Source organism: Rhipicephalus sanguineus, chromosome 4 (assembly GCF_013339695.2).
Source record: "Rhipicephalus sanguineus isolate Rsan-2018 chromosome 4, BIME_Rsan_1.4, whole genome shotgun sequence".
Classification (NCBI taxonomy): domain Eukaryota; kingdom Metazoa; phylum Arthropoda; class Arachnida; order Ixodida; family Ixodidae; genus Rhipicephalus; species Rhipicephalus sanguineus.
Genome location: NC_051179.1, coordinates 126,803,542 through 126,828,735, shown reverse-complemented (window position 1 = coordinate 126,828,735; position 25,194 = coordinate 126,803,542). Strand labels below are relative to the sequence as shown.

Here is a 25,194-nt window from a genome sequence, read left to right as displayed (position 1 = left end):
AACAAGCATCACCGCTTTGGTGAACCTCGGCGATGAGCCGTGATAGCAACTACGGTGCCTGCTTACTTCATCAGCTATCCTTCGACATCACAGTTCCACAGCGCCCGCAGAGATCTATACGGACACTAGCTGCGTCGGACTTGGCAGTCTTCGCTCAACGGAAAGATGACTACGAGTACGTTATCCCATATGCTTGTTGGACTTTGAACAGGGTAGAAATGGACTATTCTGTGACAGAAAGGGAGTGCTTTGCCATCATTTGGACTCTTGGCAAATTTCATCCATGCCTTATGGTCGTACTTTCGATGTTCTTACCGACCACGACACCCTTTGCTTGGTTTCTTCATTTAAAGATCCGCCAGGTCGCCTCGGCCAATGGGCGCTTTTCTTAGAAGAATATGCCATTCCGCGTTGTCTACAGATCGAACAGGAAGCACTCTGACACCGATGCGCTTTCTCGATCGCCGATAACTTCCGATGTAGCTTCCATGCAGTGTTGTACAGAACAGTGTTCCAAGGAACGACGTTCCAGGAATTACTTCCTTTTGGTAGAAACGGAGGAACGCCATCGTTCCGTCACACCGGCGGAACTGTAAGGGTTACTCGATGCGGTTACGCAGGAACAGAAGAGGGAACAGCGTTCCTTCAGTAAACAGTGAACGGTAGTCAACAGACGCCTGCATGCAGCACATCATGCAGAGCAGGGCGGACGGGCGACCTCATGAGGAGCAAAAAACCGCTGACCTATCACGTGATTGCTGCATGCTGGGAGAGAGGCTCTTTATTGGAAAAACAGATCTTTGCCAGCATGTATGTAGCCATTTGCATGCTACTTACTTTGTTTTCACTTCAAGGCACCGGCCAGGGGCACTGCGAAACGCGCGGCACCGAGACCGACCACGTGCGAGAAGGATCGCTTATTATTATTTTGTTTTTTTTTTCATTCGCTATGAGCCAGTCTGACAGCAACTTGACATTCGAGAATTACCGAAACCCGCCAGGAAAGGGCACGCTTTTTTCTTCTTTGGCGCTCAGCTGTTCATGGGTACTCATCTCAAAAGGTGGCCTCATAAGTTTCTGCAAAGGCCCCTGGGCGTACCTTAACCCACCACAGCCTTAGTAAAATAGTTGAGCATCCACCGCTGCTGTGGGAGGCAGACAATTGCTGCCGCCGGGTACCTACCGGCAAAATAGGTACAAGCACACTTCTGGCCAGCAGAACGAAGTACATAGTCGCTTGGGAGGGCACCCACCCTGTGGGAAATAGGCTGTATGGGACCGCCAGTCCTAAAAATAAGGTCATATCCTCTCTTTTTTCTAAGGGTGTTGGGTGTGTTAAGCTGTTTATTGGACAGCACTCAGCGACAATGAGCTATGGCGACAGTCAAGGCCAAAAGCACGGGCTCCGAGCGCGAGCGGCGTTTAGAAGAGGACGACCCACTAGGAGCCGCTGGAGAGCGCAACCGTTAAACAGTACCAATTACTTTGCCACAATTACCCCGGGTACGAAAAGGGGAGCCGTCCGGCGACCTAACAGCTCGTCACTATGAGTGGGTCATAGTAGGCCTTGAGGCGCTCCACGTTGACTATGTCGAGCCCTCGACGGCGCATGTCCGAAGATGGTTCGATGGGTTCGATCAGGTAGTTGACCGGGGATGTTCGCTCGACGACCCGGTAGGGGCCTTCGTATTTTGGCAGTAGTTTTGACGAGAGACCAGTTGCAGTGGTAGGGACCGAGAGCCATACAAGCGCTCCGGGGAGGACCGTGGACTCAGAAGTGGTGGTGCCACCGCGAAGGCTCTTCTGCCGCTCTTGTTCGTGCGTTGTAAAGGACTTTGCAAGCTCGCGACACTCTTCAGCAAGCCTGGCTGTGTCAGAAATTGGCGCTTAATCAGATGGATCCGGCTTGTAGGGTAGTATCGTGTCAATAGTGTGCGACGGGTGCCTTCAGTACAACAGGAAGAAGGGTGAAAAACCAGTGGTGCTATTAGGGGCGGTATTATAGGCGTAGGTGACGAAGGGCAGAATGGCATCCCAATTTGTGTGATCGGCAGCGACGTACATTGAGAGCATATCGCCGAGCGTGCGGTTAAAGCGTTCGGTTAGGCCATTCGTCTGCGGGTGGTAAGCAGTAGTTTTGCGGTGAACAGCATGGCACTCTTTGAGAATGGCTTCGACGACCTCAGACAAGAAGACACGGCCTCGATCGCTGAGAAGCTCCTGGGGTGGACCGTGACGCAGCATGAATCGGTGTAGCAGGAAGGAGGCAACATCGCGCGCTGTAGCCGCTGGAGAGCGGCGGTTTCGGCGTATTGCGTAAGGTGGTCAACAGCGACGATGGCCCAGCGGTTACCAGCCGATGTCAGAGGAAGTGGTCCGTACAAGTCGATGCCCACGCGCCCGAACGGACGGTTCGGGCAAGGTAATGGTTGTAGACCGGCGGGTGACACGTGTGTTGAAGGTTTTCGGCGTTGGCAATCGAGGCAGGAGCGAACGAACTTCTGCACGTAGCGGTACATCCCTCGCCAGAAGTATCGTTGTCGAATGCGGTGGTAAGTTTTGGATACCCCAGAGTGCGCGCATTGTGGATCAGAGTGGAAAGACTCGCATATTTCAGAACGCAGACTGCGGGGTATCACAAGTAGCCACTGGCGGCCGTCGGCGTTGTAATTGCGTTGGTGCAGTAGGTCGTCACGAATGGTGAAATGGTGGGCTTGACGACGCAACGCGCGAGTGGTTGGTGTTGCCGACGGATCAGTGAGCAAGTCTATCAGCGAGGCGATCCATTTATCCTTGCATTGTTCGGTAGCGATGGTGTGAACGTCGATGGAAGAAACAACATAGGTACCGAGCAGGGGGCATCGTCGTCAGGCAAGGGGGAGCGCGAGAGGGCGTCGGCGTCAGCATGCTGGCGTCCGTTGCGGTACAGCACGCGAATATCGTAGTCCTGTAGGCGAAGTGCCCAGCGGGCGAGGCGGCCTGAGGGATCCTTCAATGACGACAGCCAGCATAGTGCATGATGATCGGTGACGACATCAAATGGGCGACCATACAGGTGTATGTTTGCTTAAGCACCCCATTCCACTTTTGCCATAAGGGTGCAGTTTTCATATTACACCCATGAAAACTTATGCACAAAGGGTGTTAGTCCGTGAAGTATGCCCATGATGAGGGTGTAATCCTGCTTGTTTTGCCCTTTCCGTGGAGTGTATGGGAGTGAGTTATAGACACCATAAACACCTATATGCGTGTAATATAGTTTACAGTGTAGCTTTCTTTTTCTGCGTACTTGGCCGGTTCTGCTCAAGTCCCCGTGACATTCTCGGCGCAGGGAAAGCGGGGCTCCCCAACAGATTGGCCGTTAGGGAGCCGAACTACAAGAGTCGAGGCGCCTGCGCGTGATTCTGCGAAATCTTCGAACTCCAGAGATGGCAGAGAAGGAACATTACTGTGCAAACAAGGGACATTATTAAAATGCAAACCAAGGAACATTACTAAATTTCCGGTGTGTATCCTGGGCATTATCTCCCCCCTCATAGTGCAATATCGACTTTACTCATTAAAACCTGCGTATTGCCTCTTTCGATGCCGTTTCCTGAACAAGAAATTTAATCATATTGGACAGGAAATTTCTCTTTGAACACCTGAAGCGCAGTATCCTGACTACGCATCTGAATACTGACGTGGAAAGTGCCACGTGTTGCACTTTGAACAGGCCAGGTGACCACCAAACTTGCAGTTAGACATGTCTGAAGTATGTCCGGTGCTTTTTAAAGGAATGCTTGTTTAGGAATGTTTCTTTAGATTCTTTTAATCTCCATATAACCTGTTGCCGGCGATGTTCAATTTCGTATATGTAGTTTGATGTTAGCTTGAAATCGCTCACTTTAGTTTCGCTCGGAATTATCTGACACTATATTTTAATTTAGAAAATGAAATGTAACGTTAAAGTAACGACACATTCCAATGTTCGAAATGTAAGTGGAACGCGTTCCTTTCTCAATAAAGGAACTTTTAACGGAAACTCGTTTCTAATTCGGGAAGGAATGAGCTTTCGTTCCTGTTATGGAGGAACGTGTACTACACTGCTTCCATGTCAACGCTCGGGAGTCTATTGCTGTGCGTGTGATCTGCGCTCGTGCTCGACCGACGTTACCTCGACTGTGCAAGTCAACAGTGTTTTGTCATAAATCATCATATGACAGAGTATATATATAGCTACTTCATGAATTCCTTTTAAATGCGTTAGCATTTCTATACTGACTAATTGAGAAAACTGTTAATCCCTCTGTCACGTAAGACGATCGCCGATATAAAGAAATGTGAATAAAGGAAAATAAACTTTCATTCCAGTGCTCGAGTTTAAACCCTGGCCCCACACTACAAATATACGGTACCTACATGAATGTTGCACCCACAGTGAAAAGCCAATGTAGAAAGACAACCCTTGCTACAAAGGCTTCGTTGATTTCTGTGGAAGTGGAATAGAATCCTTCAGCAGGACATCATTAAAGCTGACAGGGAGGACTCTACACATCAAGAAAATCCGCAAGTAGGGAATGCAGCTCAGTGGCAAGCACTTCCGAGTCCGAAACCTGCCTGATCCGGTTTTGCAAAAACGAGGACGAGCAGGTGCTTTGCGCCAATCCTTTATGGGCCTCACGTATCTGGTTTTCGTCACCGTTCGCCACATGTGGTGCCACCAGTACACCTCAAAGCGGCATCACACGAGGTGGGTAGCCATGCTGACGGCACCCATGAACAGCACTCCAGGGACGGCCGCTTCCTACAATAAATCTCAACGCTTACGCATCACCTGCACAACTTTCGAAGGAGATTATGCATGGATCTTCAACAGCGGAGCTGTTTAAGATCGGAGTAAGGACGGCCTTACAGAAAACTCGGCGGGTATGCACCACAGAAAGCGGGTATGTGCCAAGCAGCTCCTAGCATAGCATAGCTGTGTCTAGCGAGGGGGCAGAAAGGAAAGTGAGGGTAAGGAAGAGTGATGTGAAGGTAAGGAGGAAGGAAAGGAGGGGGAGAGGGTAAAGCATGGCATAGCATTGTATAGTGTAGCAAGTGTATGGGTAAATAGAGTAAGGGCGAGGACTGATGTAAGGGTGAAATGGAGAGAAGGAGGTGAGAGGGTACACCATAGCATAGTCATGTACAATGTAGCACAGCAAAGAGCGGGAAATAAAAGTAAGGGTGAGGATAGGCGACATGAGGGAAAGGAGGAGAGAGGCCTATATAGAAAGAAGAGAGAAGAAAAAAATTTGGCAGATCCCACGCGTTGTGGGAATCAATTTCATGCGAAGCAGTCATCGAGTACTTCTATGCTGGCTTTTATGGCTTTGAGCCAAGCGTTGAGAGGTGTATTGACGTGTTTTTGTAAGTGTAGTAGCTGTGCGCACATCGTGGGCTTACTAGGCACGCCGACAACACTGGTGTTGAAAGGGTAACTTATGGTGCGACGTAACGTCAGCCCTCACGTTAGAGTAGATACGTGAGTATTATCAAAACTAAGTGCACATTATGATGCAATCATGTGAATATCATCGTAACTTATTTCGATAAGATATCCCTCCAGGGTTGAGCAATGCTTCAATGTAGCTAGCTGAATCATAGGAATACAAATGTAGTGCTTATTAGAATGCTATAAAAGCGAAGCCAACACTGGAACCTCAGACGTTAATTCACACATGTACTCCTACGCCTGTATCGTAGGAGTACATATGTGAAGTTTATTGCTTTCTTGTAAAATTAGATAGATAGCACCACAACCGCAATTGACGTTGCACCGACATTACGCCTGCATAGGCTGTTTTTCCAAAACAGTTTATAGACCTGGCATGGCTGTGTGGTAGAATACCCGATTGCTACACAGAATGCTTGGGTTCCGCCTGCTGGGATCCTAATTTTCATTCTTTCCATTTATCGGGTCAACACCGCTGATGTCGTTTTTTTTTAATGCTCTCGCATTTAAATGACCAATGTCTGTTCTCTCCGTTCCGGGGAAGATATAAACTGTCAGTCACCCGTGGCGCATACCCGTACCGTGGCGCATACCCGTACACCGTGGCCAGTGGTAAACGGTTATGTGCCACAGGTGTCTGGAGGAAAAGGTTTCAAGACGTACGCGACCGCATTGTCATGTTATTCATGTCATGACCCGATAGTCATATTCGGCAAATCCTCTTACCTTCCCATGCAAGTTTTGGTTGACACCAAGTTAAGGAGGCGATCATAAGAGCACCGAGACATAGGTGGATGGATGGATGGATGGATAAATAGACAGAGAGACAGACAGACAGACAGACAGACAGATACAAATGCTCAAAGTGCCAAAGGTTTGCTAAGAAATGCTTCGCATTTAAAATTAAGGCAGCTTCGCACAGTGGTGCCAAGCCTGAAGGATGTGCGGAGTTTAATTTTCGCAGATGTAAAATTTTTAGATCAGGCTGGCTTTCTGAACATGCAATGAATACTGCAGCTTCTTTGGCTTTTAGCACTGATTTAAGTCGGCTTTGCGCAAGATAAATCAGATTTAGCTAATTAACTGAGAGTTTGTTGCAACTTTTTATTTTTGGCTGTGAACTAGAAGAATTCGGCTGCACGAAACATAGGTGAAGGCTTATTGGGTACCGTATTAGCCCTGAGAAGTTGGGGTGGCGCCGCCTGGCGGGAGGCCTGGATGACGTCACGGCACGGACTCTTCGACGCCCGCCGTGATGCGCCGGCAATCATGCGCTGCTTCGTATGCTGTTCCGCTGTTTGCGCTAGCTTTTTGCCTGTCTGAAGCTTCAGATGAATGACGAAAACAGCATCGATAATGTTCCTAGTAAAGCAACAAAAAACTATACATTCCTTTTTATAGTCGCCAGCAGTGCCCGCTCTTCATCGTGCACACTTTGATCGGGGTGATCAGGTTTGTTGTGTCGCTGCTAACCTCGGGGATGGGTCCGATTCCCGACCACAGCAGCCGCATTCCGATGGGTGCGAAAAGCAATATCCCTCTGCTTCGATATAGGAGCACGTTAAAGAATTCGAGGCAGTTAAAATTAATCTGCAGTGCGCCTCACAATCATGTCGTGGCCTTGGCACGCAAGACAATTTATTCACATTATTAGGTTGCGTTGTTCACAAGAGATTCCTTTAACAAATATGATGGCTTCGCCTCCACAAGTGTTATTTGCATCGGACGTATCTGCGATCTGCGAACAGCCGGTGTGCCAAGCCCCGCGCTTGATTACAAAAATGCGTGCAGTGTTGAGTTCATAAAATATCTCGAAAGGGCTCGCCTGAGAATACCGCCGCAGTTGTGTGTACTCGCTCAGTCATCATGATGTTTAGTTTCACATTTCCCTCGCAATAATTTCAGGGCTTGATTTCTCTACAAAAACAATTTGAGGTTAATTGCGGAACCTCTTTGATTGTTGTCAGATTGTATCTTCATGCAACATCGCAGCAGCGCCGCTGTAACACTTGTGTAAGTACTAGTTTAGATAGCCAGCTGGTAAATTATTTTTCCCTACTTTTGATATACCCCTGAGCATCATCAACCTTTATGCGGACATGACGTCCGTGACCATTCACTGGCTCATTGAGGCAAAGGACATTAATTAATACGTGGGCCACCTCGCTGGGATCGAAACAGTTCAGAACGCTCATTTTGGCTTCAACAGTGCTCCCACGAGAATTTAAAGGGACTGTCTACCGTCCTTCATCGCTTTTCTGTTTTGTACCGCATTCGAAAGCATACCGTCTGAAGTGTCCAACCTTGCAGCGGTTTCTCTGGAAAGTGAGTAGAAAATTTTAAAACAATTTTTCGATCTGCGTTCGGTCTTCTTCCATTGGTGTGAATACGCCCCACAACACTGGTTGGTGGACGCGATGACGACTGTAGTGCCGGTGAAACTTAAAACCGAAAGCACATGTCATTTCTGTAGGATTTCTTTTTTTTTCTCTGAACACTAATGCAATGAATGTAACAGTCGTTTTAAGCGCACCATCGGTTAAATGAAGCCTTATTATACGATTACAGAACACTCGTTTTGCTATGATTGCAGTCTATGTGTTTATTTTAGCACTGCTGCCGCAATCTTCCCACAGACGTTTCTGTAACGATCTTGCGGGCAAACGATGTAACGAAACTCCTGTACTGATGTAGCGATTATAAATGCATGCCTTCACAGAGCAGCACGCGCGAGACATCCTAACGACAGTGCAGCGTAACGGTACAACCAGCGCACCAGCGCGGGGTGATGAAGCAGACGAACTCGAAAGCGGCGGCGGTGGCAGCGCCGCCAGGCGTCTTTATGGGCGCGTGAGATAAAAAAATACAGCAAAAATTACTTTTTGACGCAATCAAAAGCTATTTCAAGAGCGGAAAATACACTCTCAAGTTCTACATGTTTGTTTTTAAGCAAAATAAATCCACCTGCGTGGATAGCCTGTCACACCTATAGATTGCGGGAATTGCGACCACTTTGCTGTTGGGTGACGCTGGCGGTCATTCTTTCACGGTTTTCAACATCACATTAAAATTATAATTCTTTTTTATGGGACGAAAGCGCGCCCATTGCCGCCGATGTGACGAATGATCTTCTCATTTTCACCACAATCAAAAAAATTCTTCCAAGCGGTAGACAGTCCCTTTAACATTACCGCTTGTGACCTGACGGTTCATTGGACCAGCAGTTCATGCAAATCAGGGTATACGGCCACGTAATCCCAGACGAGTGTTGAGAAGAAATCTTTACATAATCACAAGTATACTTACTTCTCAGCATTTCCGAAACCATTGTGTGTGTGGCAGTAATATATTGTTTAATGTTCCGGATGTATTAAGTGATTCTTTATGATAGACAGAGTCATCTAAAGTCTCCTGTAGCAGAAAGCGCAATTTTCTCTTATCTTTGCCTTATCCCGGTCTATTTCGCGGCCAGTTGCTTCTACGTGTTCGGCCAGCACGTTCAATGAAACATTTTTTACGTCATACACGTACTGCTTCAGTCTTTGCTGAAAGTTACCTGTCTCGCCGATGTAACTTCCACCAAACTCTGCGCCCCCCTCCCCCTGCCCACGTATCCATTTTAATTGTCCTCGTGTCTTTTCCCGACCACATGGGTTTTGGTCAGGCTCTCGAGTTCAGCCCATGGGTTTCCTTGCTTATAGATTATTTCTGTAAAGTGAGCCCATAGCCAGTGTCACTTGTTCTTCTCTACCTTGTTTTATGCTACAGGCGAAAACATAGCCAGCTTCAAGCACTGATTCACCTTCTAACAGTTGCCGCGATGTGTCATACTGCTTATCAATGAAGCTTTATAAATGCTGGACGCTGGTATTTTCACTGCAACATAAAATTGCTATTTAGACCACGGTTAAGCTACACCTTGCAGCACGGCCATTCAAATGCTCAAGTAATACGGCTGGTCGGCACACGGTGCATTTGCTATAGCAATCGAGGCCGATCGGGACCATATTTTTCGATCACGATTGGCCTCTTTGTGCAAGATGGATAACGGAGTCAATCGTCGAAAATTTTCATCCCGATGTGGCTCGGTGGCGATCGAAAATGCACCGTACTTGTGCCAACCTTAGAAAATTCGCGCAATGAGAAGCAACAGATAGATATTAATATCGTGCAACAGACAAACTCATGTGGAATGTTATCTAGCTACAACACTGAATGAGGCGCGTGCGTACATATGGCTCTCGTGCGTTTGTCTCCAATCATATCAGAAAGGTTGCGGATGCATGAATCTCTAAGCATACTGGAGTGCTTCCCACAAAGCGGAGAAACAACTGATGTCCGTCATAGGGCTATGTGTACTAAACAGGAATGTAAATTTGCCCATGCTTGCCGCGTCAACCGCGGCCCGTTTTTATATTCAAACTTACAATCAATGAAGTTGCACGGCTGCCCGCATTTCTTGTAGCAAGAATATGTTTCTTTGTAGCAAGCACGCGCTAAAGCCCATTCGATGTAACGTTGCCTTTTCCAAAATCAGCGTGCGCGGCCCACGCGTGGTTTCCATATCGGTGGCCATAGCAGACGATGCCGGCAGTCAGGACGCTGTCTAAGGAATTATGAGGACGTAATATTTTTTTTCTGAGCAGTTATTTAGCATTTTGTACAGTCAGTGACGAAGCCACAGCAGTATTTTACTGTCTTCCTCAAAGTGAGGTACAACAATAATAATAAACAAGCAGATGCGAACGCGGCTGCAGGCTGAGTAGGAGACGGCTGGCAGAGCAATCCAAACTTGCAACTCACAGAGATTCCTCCGCATTGCGGCGCCACGGTAGGTCCTCGCGCCCAGTAGACTACACCAAGCCAGTGGCATGACGCGAGCTTCGCGTCCGGGCCTTCAGGTGTCGCCCCCATCGAAACAACGACAGTGCACCGCCTCGAAACGCCATCTAAGCCTCTTTTCGCTGATTTTATTTGTAAGATTTGAGATCAATATGCATAAAAAACCGTTTCTCATTTAATTTTAGGCTGTCGGAAGCGTGTATAGCACGAAGGCTAAAAAGATTTGAAAGTGACGCACCTTTGGTGGCAGCACAAACCAGAAAACAAAACAGTCACTGGTGGCAGTGAAAGGGACACGGATATGTTCATATCGGGTACAGACAGTTTGCTGAATACTGTAAACGAAGTGGTGCGACATCTTGAGCAGCAGAAGTGCAGGGACTTTAGCGGTATACCTTTCTTATACCAGCGAAGGCTTCGTGCAGTTCAATGTATTTATCATACAACGCTGGACAGCTTCTGTGCTCTGGACATCTGTGGTGGGGCTATGCGTAGTACGTACCTTCTTTGCATATAAACGCTTATGCATGCATGTTATTCACTGGTGTAGATGCAAAAACGCTACTTACATGTCCTTCATTTTGTGTAAACATAGATGCAGTCGCAATAAATAATTTATTGCAGCAAGTTTGTGTGATCAGCCTTGTCATATTGCTCAACCTGTATGTGGCAGCACTACCTTACTAAAGTAAGTATGCAAGATACTTGTGAGTACCTAATGAGTAATTGACTACAGTGTACATTATGGAAACGAGAGAAATTCAGGGAGGGTGGAGAGGGGGCTGCTGCAGCGAGCGGGGAACAGCGGCGACGCAGAAGCAGAGGACGGCGGCAACGTCTGCTATGCGGAACGCCAGCCACCATATCAAAGCGGCCTTGTGCGTTTGAAACATATTTCATTTTATACACAGCTATAAAATCTACAAACAATATTCGTAGTTGAGCAAGATAACATTTTTAAGTGTTCGTGCAACTACCGTTAGAATCCAGACGGCGCTACCATCGTGTCCAAATTTTCGTCCCCATTGGCTCTATGGACATGTCACCCTCCCTTGACTACACTTTTCCACAAAGTCTCGCAATAAGAACACACGCGGTTTCGAAACGGGAGAATGCCTGAAAATGTCACAGTGCCAGTAAGAATAAAAGAACCGCTCAGGCGCAATATGCATCTAGGCACATGTTATCACTATGTTTTTACAAAAAAAAAAAGAAGAAAAAGAACTGTGCACTCTCTATTGCTCGATGGGTTCTGCGCTCAATGCGCGGCGCCATGCGACTTGCAAAAGCTAACGTACCCCCACAAGCTCACGCGATTTTTTTTTCTTATTACTGCTATCACATTTACAAGAAGAAAATCTGGCGAATGCAAAGAGCTTGCACCGCAGCCATAATGCTTCCTTTCACTGAAAAGTGCGGCAGCCCTCGCCCTCGCTATACCCTCGCGAACGAAGCTAGCCTTCGGGCTGCCGCGCCATCTGCCACCTGTATCGCAAGCGCTTTCTGCCCAGCCGGCGCACTCACGACACTACGTAAACGACGTAAACATTTCTAGCCACTACACAACGTCTACTGTACTACAGGGGAAACAACCTGACGGAATTCGCTACGGACCGAGGCATAGAGTTTCTTACAAAAATACCTAGAGGGAAACCTGGCGCCACCGTCTATGCGAATTTCTTAAGGGTTGGAGCGCTGGGAATGACGGTATATGTGTCTGCGAGGCTTGTGTTGGCCGGTGTTGAGCGACGCTTCGGCTCAAAAGCGGATACGACTGCGCAAATAAAGCTTCTCCAAAACAAAATCTTTATAAGCGGATATCATTTACGCGTATTATATTTTAAAATAAACCTCCACTCACCTTGACGGCATAACCAAACGGCGAAAGAAACAGACGACGAACAGCTAGTGGCAGGGGAACACTGCCTTTGTCGTCTGCCTGCCAAGTTTAGCATCCGTTGGTTACTTTTTACGCTTCGTAAAACTATACATCGACGCAGAGGTTTCCAATATTTAATAAAACTCGTTTTTCTGCAATAATAAAAAACAAATAGCTCACTCACTACGTGCTCCTTCAGTAAGAAATGAGCCATTTCGACGCAAGGAACGCGTTGAAGCCAGACACGTCTTCGAGGTGTCTGGTCTCTACGTGAAGGATACGAATCTGAGTCAAGTCCGAAGCTCACATATCCCGGCATTCCCATGCGTCCAACAGCTCGCAGCGCCACTTTTCCCTCTAGGTAAGTGTAGGAAACTCTATGGACCGAGGAAACCCTACATGCTTACCTCAAAAATTGACATCATCAACGGCTCGGTAAACGTAGTTATAACGTAGTGGGAACTGCACGAAGGAGACTCACTAGGTCCCCGTGTTACGCACTTCCTCAGGTTTCACAAGCGGCACTTAGCACAAGATTTTGAACTGTACGAATCGCAATTCTTTTTTTAAGTGGGGCATATAGACCCTTTTTTCGTGGGCGCCGCCATATTGCCTAGCGGGCGGCACCGTCTCTGGTCTGGCAACCCACTGGCATGTGCGAAGCTCCGCGTTTGTATGGAAGGTATACGTGCGGTTGCAGTTGCAGTCGGTTTTTTTCGTTCTGGCGCGCTGAATTTCGCATCAAGGGATGCGGTCTACGTAGGAAATAAGTCTGTGAAACGTCCTGACAAGGTTTAATCCGTTGAAAGTCAATGACGTTCATATACGTCGGCGCGAACGTGTCGCAAGTGGTCGATGTCATATTTTCGGCACTGTCTGTTGGAAAGCCACGCAAATATTTCGACTCGTTCTAGCAGGGCAAGCACGTTCCGCCACTCTTAGGGTATACAATGAATTTTTTTCTTGGACTAATCTTCTAGTTAGTTTTTTTTTTTCATTGACGGTATGTTTATGCTGTCGCACCGACTACCGCTCGTACATTTGGTGGTGCGTGAACACGCAGTCTCGATTTCATGGCGCGGCATCTGTTCGTTGCTCACAAACAGTTGCCTATCTTGTTTGTCAACTTTTAAGTGACCGTTTATTACTCCCTCGTTTATTGCCCACCGGTGTGGACGAAGTTAGAGCTGTTTGCAGGGAGGTGTTGGTACATAAAAACGATCCTGATGTTTACATGCAGGCGCGCTTCTTTTTCTTTTTCCTTTAAGAGTCGTGATATTCGATTGGATTTACGCGGCTAGATGGTTAGAGAGTTTCTTCTGCTGGTAAGGCACGAAGCGCGCCCGGGCTCGAGCCTTTGATCGGCATCGGAGGTGATTCGCGTGTTTTTTTTTTTTTTTTTGATAACTTTGTATACCTGATGTACTGTTCTTGCGAAATTCTTGCTCGTTCGTAAGGCTATGCAGCCACATTGGCAGTTCAAGAAACACTAGACAAGCGTAACAACGTGGTTTTTGTATCGCGCTTTGAAGAGAATTAACTATGTTGTATATCATTGCGCGACTTGTCAGACACGGTTCTTGACGACGTAAAAATTGGTCTTCCTGAGGTAGTTGTTCTACACACGGAACGACAGATTTTTTTTTTTTTTTTTACTATTCGGCTTTCATATCGCTCATCGTATACGATACACCCCGCTGTCTTACGGAAGTTGCAACCTCACGACAAAGATCTCGCCACGTCCTTTTAATGTAATGTTCATTGAATGTTCGGGTTTTCCAAGGCTGGTACGGGGCAATAATTAAATGTATGATGCCGGTTACCCCGCTGCGAAGTGAGGGCCTTCTCGACCGTGCTAATACCGGTATACATCAACTGCAGCGATCACCGTGTTGAGCCAAGCTAATTGTTAGACCAAACACATCATATTAAAATATAATAATAAAACGAAGCAAAAACAACTCAGGTGGCTACTCAAGTGGTACTTAGATGTTTTGCGCTTAACCGGACAGAGCCGTACTTGACTGCTTATGTTTGTTCGCAAATCTGTATCCGATTGACATTTGACTGTGTGGAACACTGGGAATTCCGGATATATTGCGGCACTTGCCGATTTAGAACCTATAACGTAACACAAACGACGTACCTTAAAGAGTGCGCCCAACCGCAAACACTCCGCGTTTGTGATGCACATCGCATACTTATTCTGACAGCAGTTCCCTTTATATAGTTGTTAGAGCAACCAAAAACGGCCCAGTGGTTTCCCGTTGACCTTTCGCTAGCTGACATCGCAATAAAAGAGAACGAATTCCGCAGGTCGACTTAAAACATGCAAAAATTATTCGAAAATGCCACTCATCCAAGCACAAGCCCGCACACTCCGCGCCATCGCGCACGAGCCAGAAAGGAGGAAAGCGCCGGTTGCCTTGCCAGTCCGGTCCTCCTCGCCCGATGCAACGGTCTATTCGCAGTGCCCACGAACTATAGGTGGCGCGCCGTGCTTTTCAAGATGGCGCCAGGAGGAGGGTCAACCCGTTTGTTAGCATAGGAACAGATAGGACGTGCGGACGTACGGACCGTGCCACTTTCACCGGATGAAGTCATGAGCTGCGCTGAAATGGATATCAGTCTAAAATACTTTCCCAAACCATGGAAAGTGCTAAGTACTCGCCACCTAATTATTTGCTGCGAAGTGAAAGGTTATATTTCAGCTCCTTTACCGTGCATAACGATGTTTTGCGAAATCCTGTGCGTGCTACATAAACCTGTATGAACTAGAATTGACGTATGAGCTGAACGGCACTCCAAGGTAGTACGTGCCGAGCGTGCCTGACGGATCTGCCGCAGTAGTAGGCCGCCAGCGAATAGCGCCATCGCTGCTGCGCGTGATGATGGCTTGCAAACATAAAAGTGTTCTGTGATAATACCCCCTCGTCATTACTTGCGCAGTCGGAAACGCGGAGTTACGTATTCAACGGAACACAAGCATTTAACATGCCATTCAGTAGCGTTTGTGTCACAGCCATGCGGAGACTCTGGCCGTGTACACTTCACTCGCATGTTGCAGGTTCGATCAGCACGATCGAAACATGAATATCGAAAAGAATGCACACGTATGCTTTTCGAAACGTCGAAGAAGTTCGCCGAGAGGCGTGGATTGTGGCCGTGACTGCACGTTCCATCGCTCTAACCATTTCGCTTCGCTGGTCGAGCTCGAGCGTGTTGGCGGCATGCGGCGCGCTCCATAATATCCACAATAATTGTGATACATGCAATGCACAAGAGGAACTATGCTTTTATTTTGATCTCGCTCAAGGATATTATACATTAAATACAATCAAAGTGACTTACGAGCATGAAAGAACATTAAGTCATTAACGCACGAGGGGACGTGAAGTGCAACTCGCTCCTCGTGAGTTAGAAGCTGATCGTTCATCGTCGCTGTCACTCTCGGTGCTTTCACAGTCTTCTACGTCCAGTGAAAAATCCTCGTCGTCAAGATGGTTTCTTTCAACATCACTGCTGAAAGCAATCTGAAGAATTTCCTCCGCCGAACGACTTCGACCACTCCGCGTCACCAGAGACGTCTGGGCGCGGAGAACGTTTTGCGGTTTTGCTCTCAGACCGGTCAACAAGCAAATCGCTTGCAGTGTGCTGCCACCTATCAACAAACGTACAAAAACAAGCGGCGCAACGGTGGCTATGATACCCAACACACTGGCGAAGGACGAGACGGCGTGGAAAGCGTTCGCTCCACGAAGGCGTCGACCAGACGCGTCCTCGAATGATTGAAACGTCGCTCGCACGATTCGTAACAGCGCTTTGCTGACAAAGGATGGAGGCCCTATTTTAATGTATCGCCAACTTGAGATCGCTCAGTTATACATGAGCACATCGCGAGCCCGCGCGACCTCCCTCCCGCGTACAGTGTTATGGGACTCATGTACGACAAGAAACACTGACCAATTATATATATGCAAGTAAAACAGGGTGAGCTTCAACTGAATATGTCAGGCGATAACATTTAACTAACCTACGTGGCTACAGAAAGCCTCGCGAAGCTGATAGTATGTGTACACTGTAGGCTAGCATTGAAAGCGCGAGTTGCCACGTATTTTCACGAAAACTTCGCGTCTCGGAAGAACGAATCAGATTTCTCGTGTCACGGAGGGCCCGGTTTGTTCACTGATGCAGGGAACATGCAAAGTCGTAGTGTTCCTTTCTTGCCAACGCGTTAACCGGCGTTAACACTGAGGCTAGCACAGCCGAACAAGAGAGCGACTGTACAGTGCCGCCATTTTGTCGTCTACTAACCCTCCTCGAGAGGATGCTCCTGAATTCCGCTCGGTGGCGCGACAGTCTATGGGCATTGCGAATAAATCTCCAATTATGATACCATGTAGCACCTGCAGTTTTCGTCTCTTCGAGAATGCTGTCCTCGGAGCCTGCCATTATTTCCGCTCGTCGACAAAGATCGACGGCACCACCGGAATTCTCTACACGGTTTAGCGGTGAACTCTGATGGATGGTAGTCACTGTCACAATATTTCGAGGAGAGAACAACGGTTCACGAAGGCTTGAAATTACTTCCTCTCACAGCAGGAGTCCACTGAGCAGCTCGTTTTTTTTTTCTCGCGTAGGAAGTTTCCCAAACACTACTTACATCGTCTCGGCCGTCGCTGCTGGTACAGCAGAGCGCAGAGCAATAGGCAGCCATGGTGATACAATGAGACGAAGTTCTCCGTCCGGCAGCTCTTCTTAGAAGCGCAAACTATAAGCGTAGGCTGGGGACGTTGATTATCTACGATTAGAGGGACCAGTGATGCGAAAAATTTGCACACGGTGACGGTGCGAGCGCCCGGAACGCGTCTTTTCTACGGTAGCACAACGTAAACAAACTACCCCCTTTCGCGTCTCGTAGGCGCTGCCATGTTGGCTTCAAAACGAACAAACAAAATCAAAAAGTTACCATCAGCATAAGGCCACGTGACCGCCAGCGGCCAATAGTGGCCGCAGCGTCGGTCCTGTGCATTGAGTCAGTCTGCAACCGCTGTCCGGTGGGTGTGTGGAGCGGCGGAAAGGTCCCTGATCCGATTGATAGGGAGCGCTGCCGCTGGATGGTGAGCGCTCAACTCGGGCGCTTGCACGCTTCCCTGCAATGCCGAAACTTGTTTCAGTTGCGTTTGTGGCAGATTATTTTTACAGCGAGGCTATCAGTGGCGGGGCGAAACCGAAATTTGTCCGTCACATGTGTCGAGCGCATCGGGCGAGTAAGTGACATGACAGCAGAGTCTCCGGGCGGACAAGTCACGTCAGGTTTATTGGCAGCCCTTATAGAGGAGGTCGTGGCCCTTATTACAGAAAGCCGTACATGCCGCGCTGCCATCTGGCGGTACTGCTGTACACTACATGAATGATACAGCCATCTAGTGGTACTGCCGTACACAACATCCCCCCCCCCCCCCCCCACGGTAAACTTAACAAAACACATGCACCAGAACTCATGGTCCGAAGCAAAACAATGTTCACAGGTCAATAGTCTTTTCGGCCTGCGGATCCTCCTGCCATACCGCGACCGTGAGACGCGTGGCGTGGAAGCAGAACCCTGAGGTTCCTCTGCAGTGGAGGTGCTTTCCCGAGGCGACGCGTTTTGCTGGTCTTGTGCTGCTTGGTCAGCTCCAGGTGTTGTAGTAGTCTCGGGCTGATCCGCCACAGAGCTTCCAGGTGGGGGGTTCCCGTCGTTGGCACCAGGTGCATCCGGTTACGCTTAAGTACACCCGTCGGATACTCCACCACGTAGGAGCGCGGGCGTTGAGCTGGCCCAAAGACGGTTGCTGGGGAGTTCACATCTAGCACCAAGACCCGCTCTCCGGCCTGAAGAGGCCGCAAGGTGTGAGCTGCATGCCTTCGGTTGAAGTCTGACGCTTGGCGCCTCCGGTTGTCTTGGTCCCGTTGAGTGAATGTGACCGAAGGAGGCCAGGCTGGCACCAGCAGGTGCGACGTCTTCGGCAGCCGGGTATGTAGGCGCCTACCCATGAGCAGCTGAGCAGGACTCACTCCATTTACCCCAGGTGTGTCGTATGCCAAAAGTGCCAGGTAGGAATCATCCGCCTTCCGCAACAGGTCTTTGACTGTCCTCACCATCCGTTCCACCTCCCATTCGACTGTGGAAAATGGGGGCTGCTGGTGACGTGGCAGAAGCAGGACTTGGCGAAGGCGGAGAACTCTTTCGTTGTCGCTGCGCACCAGTCTCGGAATGACATGGCGTGCGAAAACGCTCTTGATGGCGTTGATGACCGCAAGTGATGTGGTTGAACGCAGACTAATGACTTCCGGGAAGCTTGACCGGTAATCCACCAGAAGGGCAAAGTCTTGGCCGTTGAGATGAAAAACATCGATGCCGACCTCTTCCCAGGGCCGACTTGGAGTGGCTGAGGGCAGCATGGGCTCCGAGCGCTGCACCCTGGTTTCGGCACACGTGTTCAGCACGTGTGCCGAATTTTGGATGCTAAAGAGCTTCGGCGTTCAATTTTTTGGACTTCTTGCCCAAATTTCAGATCCCAAACAGCATTAATTGAGCCCCCACCTCTGCCACATCTTCAAGGGCGTCCGCAGAAATTTTTTTCAGGGGGGTGCAACCATGGGGGGGGGGGGGGTGTAAGGGGTGTTCACTAAGGTCCCTATATTTATAAAGGTAGCGACAACTACACGCGCGCCCTCTCGAGGGGTCCAAGGAGCAGCGATAGCAGACGACGCGCCGCTCGCTCCCGTGCATATTGCGCGCGCCTGAAACCGAACTCGGTGCTCGCTTGAACCGCTAAATTATTAATATTTGTGGCTTAAGTTGCTCAATAACTTTAACGAGCACCGGAGCACGTTGAATATTGAAATAAAACGCGTGCGTTTCCGAAGCAGATTCCGAGCGGGTTTCCCACAGCAGCAGTAATGCAGGGCATTTATTTTTTTTTCTTTGCATATTTTGACATTCAGCGCAACTTGAAGAACAGGTGGTGTTTGGATGAGTTAAAAGTGCTTGTTTTCTTGCTCGAATAAAATAGGCAGGTAGTCAGCGTACTGCTACTTTCGGAAACTTCATCGGGCACCTAGCGCTCTTGTATTGCGTAGCGCAAAATACGCGCTATTATTGGTTTGGCTGTGTTTGTCAGTGTTCGGAAGTCTTCCCACGGTTACACGGTATTTTTAACTAAGCTTATTTTGTTTATACTCTAAGAGGTTTACTTAGGAGAAGAGGGAATATTCCTCATGCATTCTTCTCTTAGGAAAAGGGCTGATATTCCTCAAATTCAGTTGCACTGCATTTGAGGAATATCAGCAACTTGAGTACCTTTCAAGATTTCCCTGTGAGCTTGTGGTGTTGAAGCCACCTCGGTGAGAAAAACAAGGCAGCTTTATTGGATTCCGAGCAATTTAATGTTAGAGATACGGGGCGTGACTCTCCATTGACTACTGCGCAAAAATCTACGGCATAAAGAATGCCGAAGCAATAATAGCGTTGCTGAGATAATGCTCATGCATATGCACGAACAAAAGCATGCCGGCCGGGCGAAAGGCTGCTTGAAGTTATAACCATTACAAAATCACTTACTTCGCATATCCGGGTGTTTTCTGTGGGCACAAATTTCTTTCGACTGATTTTCTTGGGCCTTACTTCAATATATATTTTTGTCACCGCGAGGAACGAAAAAAAAAAAAGAAAAGCTTCTATCTGTCCTCCGCGCGGGGAGGCAACCGAAGGCATAGAGACCCGACATACTAGCACGTCACGCTCCAAACATTAAATTCAAACGCGGAATTCCTGCGTCCACTCAACTATAGGTACATAAACGCTTCTAGTTTGCAACAACAATGCGACAGAGGTGCGTGAAGTACTCTCTACTTGCTAAAATCGCCCCACACCACGCTCGAAAACAGTGATCCGTACCTATTGCCGGCACAGCGCTGCCGCCGCTGGACCCTTTGGGCGGGGCGCGAAGGCGAAAAGGTCACGTGTCGCCAACCGACCTATCGCAGGGCGCGGCGGCTGGATCAAGACCTTTCGCTACTTTTGAAAAATAGAGGGACTTTAGCGTTCACTACCGTGACTTGACCGGCAAGGTTAGTCAATAATATGTAATAATGTGCAAAGTTGGCTGGCAATCCTGAAGGCCGTTTCACACGGATATGCGGCCCTTTTGTGTGCTAAAAAAACCAAAGTGCGCAAATTATTGCTACTGCATAGAAAGATATTATCCGAAATTCCAGGGGGGGGGGAAGCCGCCCCCCCCCTTGCACCCCCCCTCCAGACGCCCATGCACATCTTTCATCTCCATCAGGGGCGTAGCCAGAAATTTTTTTCGGGGGGGGGAGGGTTCAACCATACTTTATGTATGTTCGTGCGTGCGTTTGTATGTGTGCGTGTATATATAGGCGAGCAAAACTGAAAAATTTCGGGGGGGGGGTTGAACCCCCCCAACCCCCCCCCCCCCTGGCTACACCCCTGATCTCCATGTTGGAACCAGCGTTTTCTTGCGACCGTAGCGGAGCTTGAAAGGCAGCTTTTCCGCAATGCGGGAGTGTGATGAGGTGAAGCATATTAAAAATCTAGGGGCCACTTCTAATCGGACGTTGACTGTGTCTTGGCTATGTTCGACCGTAACGGAGCCTGAAAGACAGATTTGCCGCAATTCGGGAGTGTGATAAGGCGATGCATATTGAAAATCTAGGGACCACTTTTAATCGGACGTTGACTGTGTATTTGCTATGTTCGACCGTAACGGAGCTTGAAAGGCAGCTTTGCCGCAATACGAGAATGTAACGAGGTGAAGCATATTAAAAATATGAAGGGGTCACTTTCAGTCGGACGTTGACTGTATTTGTCTTTGGGAACTTCGAATAGTTCGAATAGTAAAATTCCAGTGCGAATCGAATAACAAACACTATTTGAAAAATATTCGAAATTTCGAATATTCGCACACCCCTACTTATTATTTCACCGAGTTGAGCAAGAATGAAAAATTTAGCCGATTAAAGTTAATTATTTCTTTAGTGTTTAGTCATGAAAAAATACAGGTTGTATGTACATACGACTACCACTAATACACAACAGGTAGAAACTTCCTAGAGCGCATGGCTCTTTTTTTTTTTTTAATCTTGGGCCGAGTTAGCAGGGACACCCGGTATATATACAGATAGTAAGACATGATTTGTAGCGTAAAGGGGATAAGGGCTCTAACAATAATATTTTATTATGCTATATGGTAACTAGCTCAACTGTCCGCCTTATAGCGTATATACCCTTTTCATTATTGTAAAGCTAGCTTTCCTGCGATGCAGTCAGCTTAATGACAGTTATATAATCACTTCTGGAAACAGCGTGTTCAAGAGCAGTTTGCTTGCGCTATGACGCGGAAAGTATAGACTCGGCTCTCTAGACACGAACACGCATAATACACGTGCAACTGGAACCTCGCCTCCACTGGAAGCACGACAGGTGCCGCCATTAGTTGGCTGAATATGCAGCGCAAGGAAGCGCACTCGCGGATTATGAAAAGGGTCTAACAGACTCGTTTCATAATCCACAACTTTACGAATCGGTTTACTAAACTTCATGGCATACAGTCCAATAATATTGAAAAAAGTGCCCTTGTAGCATTTGGTAAAGCTGCATGGTCGCATATTTCTGGGGAAATGCAGTCCTATCAGGTGATATGCTTGCACACCCATGTCAGCCAGCCTAGAGGCCCCCGTCTTCTGCTGTGACACGAAGGGAGGACTGTAGCGAAATACTATATGTTCTAATGCCTGATACATTAGACAGCGCTCACAATTCGAGCCCCACGGTGGACAAGTGGTACGGTGCTCGACTGCTGACCCGAAGTTCGTGGGATCGAATCCCGGCCGCTTTTTCGATAGACGCAAAAATGCTTGAAGCCCGTGTACTTAGATTTAGGTACACGTTAACGGGACATTAAAAGCAAATTAAGTCGACGTTGATTGTTGAAATAGCGGTCCAGAAACCCCGTAGTGCTACTTTTGTGCCAAGAAAGTGCTTATTTTGAAATAAAGTCACGTTTTAGTGGTCCGCATCGCGTTAGCGCACTTCAAATCACCCGCCTGAAAGCGGTCTTCCTCACGTCACCGTTGCCGTGCCCAACGTTGCCCGCCTTTACTGCGCGGCGGCGTGCACCATTCGGGCATCCGTCAACATCCCATGCATGCGGCATTTTGTCGAACTTCCTGTCAGAGCGACTTTCACGAGCGTGCAAAACACACGCGGCAGCACGCGATACCGAAACTACCACTGAGACGTGACCGCGTGAGCGAAGCAGGGCGCCGGGCGAAGCGCAGTTCGGCGAAAACTGAACTTTTGAACCACGCGCGCCGTTCCCCATGGCAACGCCAAAGAGGTTCTTTTTTCCATGAATCAAACAGAAACGAACAAGCAGCATTTTATTACGTCTCTTGATGAACGGAAGGTTCTTTTTTTATTGCAGCTACTTTGATGAATAGTGATTAATTGTAGTCGGATTCTCTCACGCCATCGGGATCACTTCCAAAACGTCCCGCTCAAGGCGTTCATCGTGTGATACATTTAGCTGAATTTCTCGGCAAGTAGGGTACTGCTGTTGATAATATTGCCGTTTTAGACGTTGTCATACATTGAGGTTTCACTCTGACATAAATTGTTATTTGCCTTTAGTGTCCCTTTAAAGAACCCCAGGTGGTTGAAGTTTCCGGAGTCCTCCTTTACGGCGTCCCTCATAGTCATATAATGGTTCTGTACGTTACACCCCTATTTATTATTGTCACAGTTCCGGCTGTACGCACGATTGAAGAGATGCGAGTAGCGCCGAGTTAAGGCGACGACCAGGTGAAACCTGTGGAGTATACTGCCGCGGCTGCCGTTTGTTCTAGCCGGGACGAAAAAACTCGTCACTCTATTTGCTGCAGATGCCTGTACCAATGATCTGTTTGAGGCCAGCATGTTGCTGAGCAATTTCGCAAGGGTGACCTCACGGAAGAGATCACGTCAGTCCGCAATTATAGTATTATAGAGGGCTTCCGCAATATGTAATGGGCAAATGGAGAAAAGATGCTGTCCCTGCGAATGCGAGCGTCTTAGTTACTTCCTCTTCCTGCTCGTCTCGTTTACCTTTCTCGAGATGTCCTCACCCTCGGCCACGCTGCATGTTTCCGGTGCGACCTTTCGGCCAGTGTGGTCGCCGAAAGCGCCACCGATTTCGGTGCGCTCGAGTAGGCAGGCTTCGAGGAATACGACCTGCTGCCGAATCGTCCATGGATGATGGCCACAGATCCTTGAATCCGTGACGTCACTCAAAGACGACGCCCCTGTGTCCAGCCGGCGAAAGTGCAAATTTTCACGCAGGCGCAAATGCGCACATGCATGAGATCTAGCGCGCCTGATAGAACAACTTAGGTCGAGATCAAGCACAAACAATGCCTCTCAAACAATGAGATATCCTTTTACAGCGATGCTATATACCTCTCGATGGTCGCAAAATTTCGTGGAACAAGCAAGAAACTCCTACAGCGCGTATGTGCCACAGGAATCGGGCAAATCCCACTACTCACCACACTGGTCAACTAAAGAAGAGAACACACGGGCAGTGAACACTGATTAGGGACCGCACGTTGAAGCATCTCTTGTTAACCATCTTATTATGTACCAAGTGCTTGGGCAGTGTGATTGAGCGCGTGCAGGTTCAAGATGATGGTCATTTTACCTCTCGTACTTTGGAAAATTTTGTGGCATAAAACCAAACACAAAATACCAGGTTAAAGGGCCCCTAAACAACCAACAGACGCTGGCGCGCTTCTCTGCTAGCAGATGCGCACGCTCCTAGCGTTTTCCTCTCGGACGCTGAGGAAGGGCATTCGGAGAGGTGGACAGACGAGCCGACGAAGGCAGCGTAGCGAAGAGCGAAACGAGAAAACGCGTGTAACTCCGCGCTAGCGTTCGCTGTATACTCGCGCAAACTGCAACGCCACAACTAAACTTCGACCTCTGGGTGGTTTAAAGGAGCACTGACATCAAATTTCAAAGTCGAGATGTGCCCTTCATTCGATTGCTCCGTATGCATAGGTCTCCTTGGCCAAATTTGAATGGCGTCCGTCGCGTGGAAGTAATTTTATTTCGAGGGCAAACAGCGTACGAAAGCTCAACGGAAGATTGATCACGCTGCGACATCGACACTAGTGCTACGTAACATTTGTGATAGATTCCGACCATACCATCCTGAGTGACGATATGCCAGTAACAATGACGTCGACGATCTGAGCGTATTTATTGTGCCGCCGACGCCAAGCGACGCTCTCACCGGCTCTCACTCCCAGCCAGTGGCTCTCCTTGCTGTCCCGATCCGTGCCTACGATTCATCGTGTCGTATCAACTGATTTGTCGTGTGATCCTCAGCGCGAGTGCGATCAATCAGAGCGACTACGTGCCAGCATGTCGGGGAACCGCTGCGTAGTACGCACCTGCTCGTCGAGGCGCGGAAAAAGCAGAGAGTGCGTGGCGTTTCATTACACGTACGGTACACGCCAACACGACCACAGGTTAGCGAAGTGGAAAGGGAACGTATGAAAGGAAACGGCATCTTTCTTTGCAATACGGCATACAACATAGAGCTGAGTGTTCGTTTCAATAAAGAAAACTGCAAACAAGAATCAAAACCGCATGAAGGATGATAGGCGCCAGTGAAAAATGGGGTACACCCTCCCACGCGTTCCCGGTAAAGATTAGGTTGCAGCTGCCTTGCACGTCACGCGAGGGCTTCGAATAACATCAAACAGCCCTTCATTCTCCCGCGTCTGTTTCCCGCTTAAATATATGAAGAGGGAGAACCCGTCTAATGGGAATGGGAATGAACTGAATGGGAAGACCCATTCAGTTCATTCGAAGACTGCCATGGGTAGGCCATAGAAATTAAAGGCACCAGAAGAACAGTGTGAATACAATGCTCGACGAAAGCAATGA

General features: G+C 48.3%; 2 protein-coding genes across 5 annotated transcripts in view; both read right to left on the bottom strand.

The window, feature by feature from the left end:
- The window catches only part of LOC119390659 (gastrula zinc finger protein XlCGF57.1-like), a 447,432-nt gene extending 430,278 nt beyond the window's left edge, over positions 1 to 17,154 (bottom strand). The window contains exon 1 of the mRNA XM_049415133.1: positions 16,892 to 17,154. Coding sequence (XP_049271090.1) covers positions 16,892 to 16,914 — 23 coding nt within the window. The 5' untranslated portion in view covers positions 16,915 to 17,154. The remainder of the gene's footprint in view (positions 1 to 16,891) is intronic.
- LOC119390650 (gastrula zinc finger protein XlCGF57.1-like) overlaps positions 1 to 25,194 on the bottom strand; it is a 504,324-nt gene that overhangs the window by 158,366 nt on the left and 320,764 nt on the right. The window lies entirely within an intron of this gene.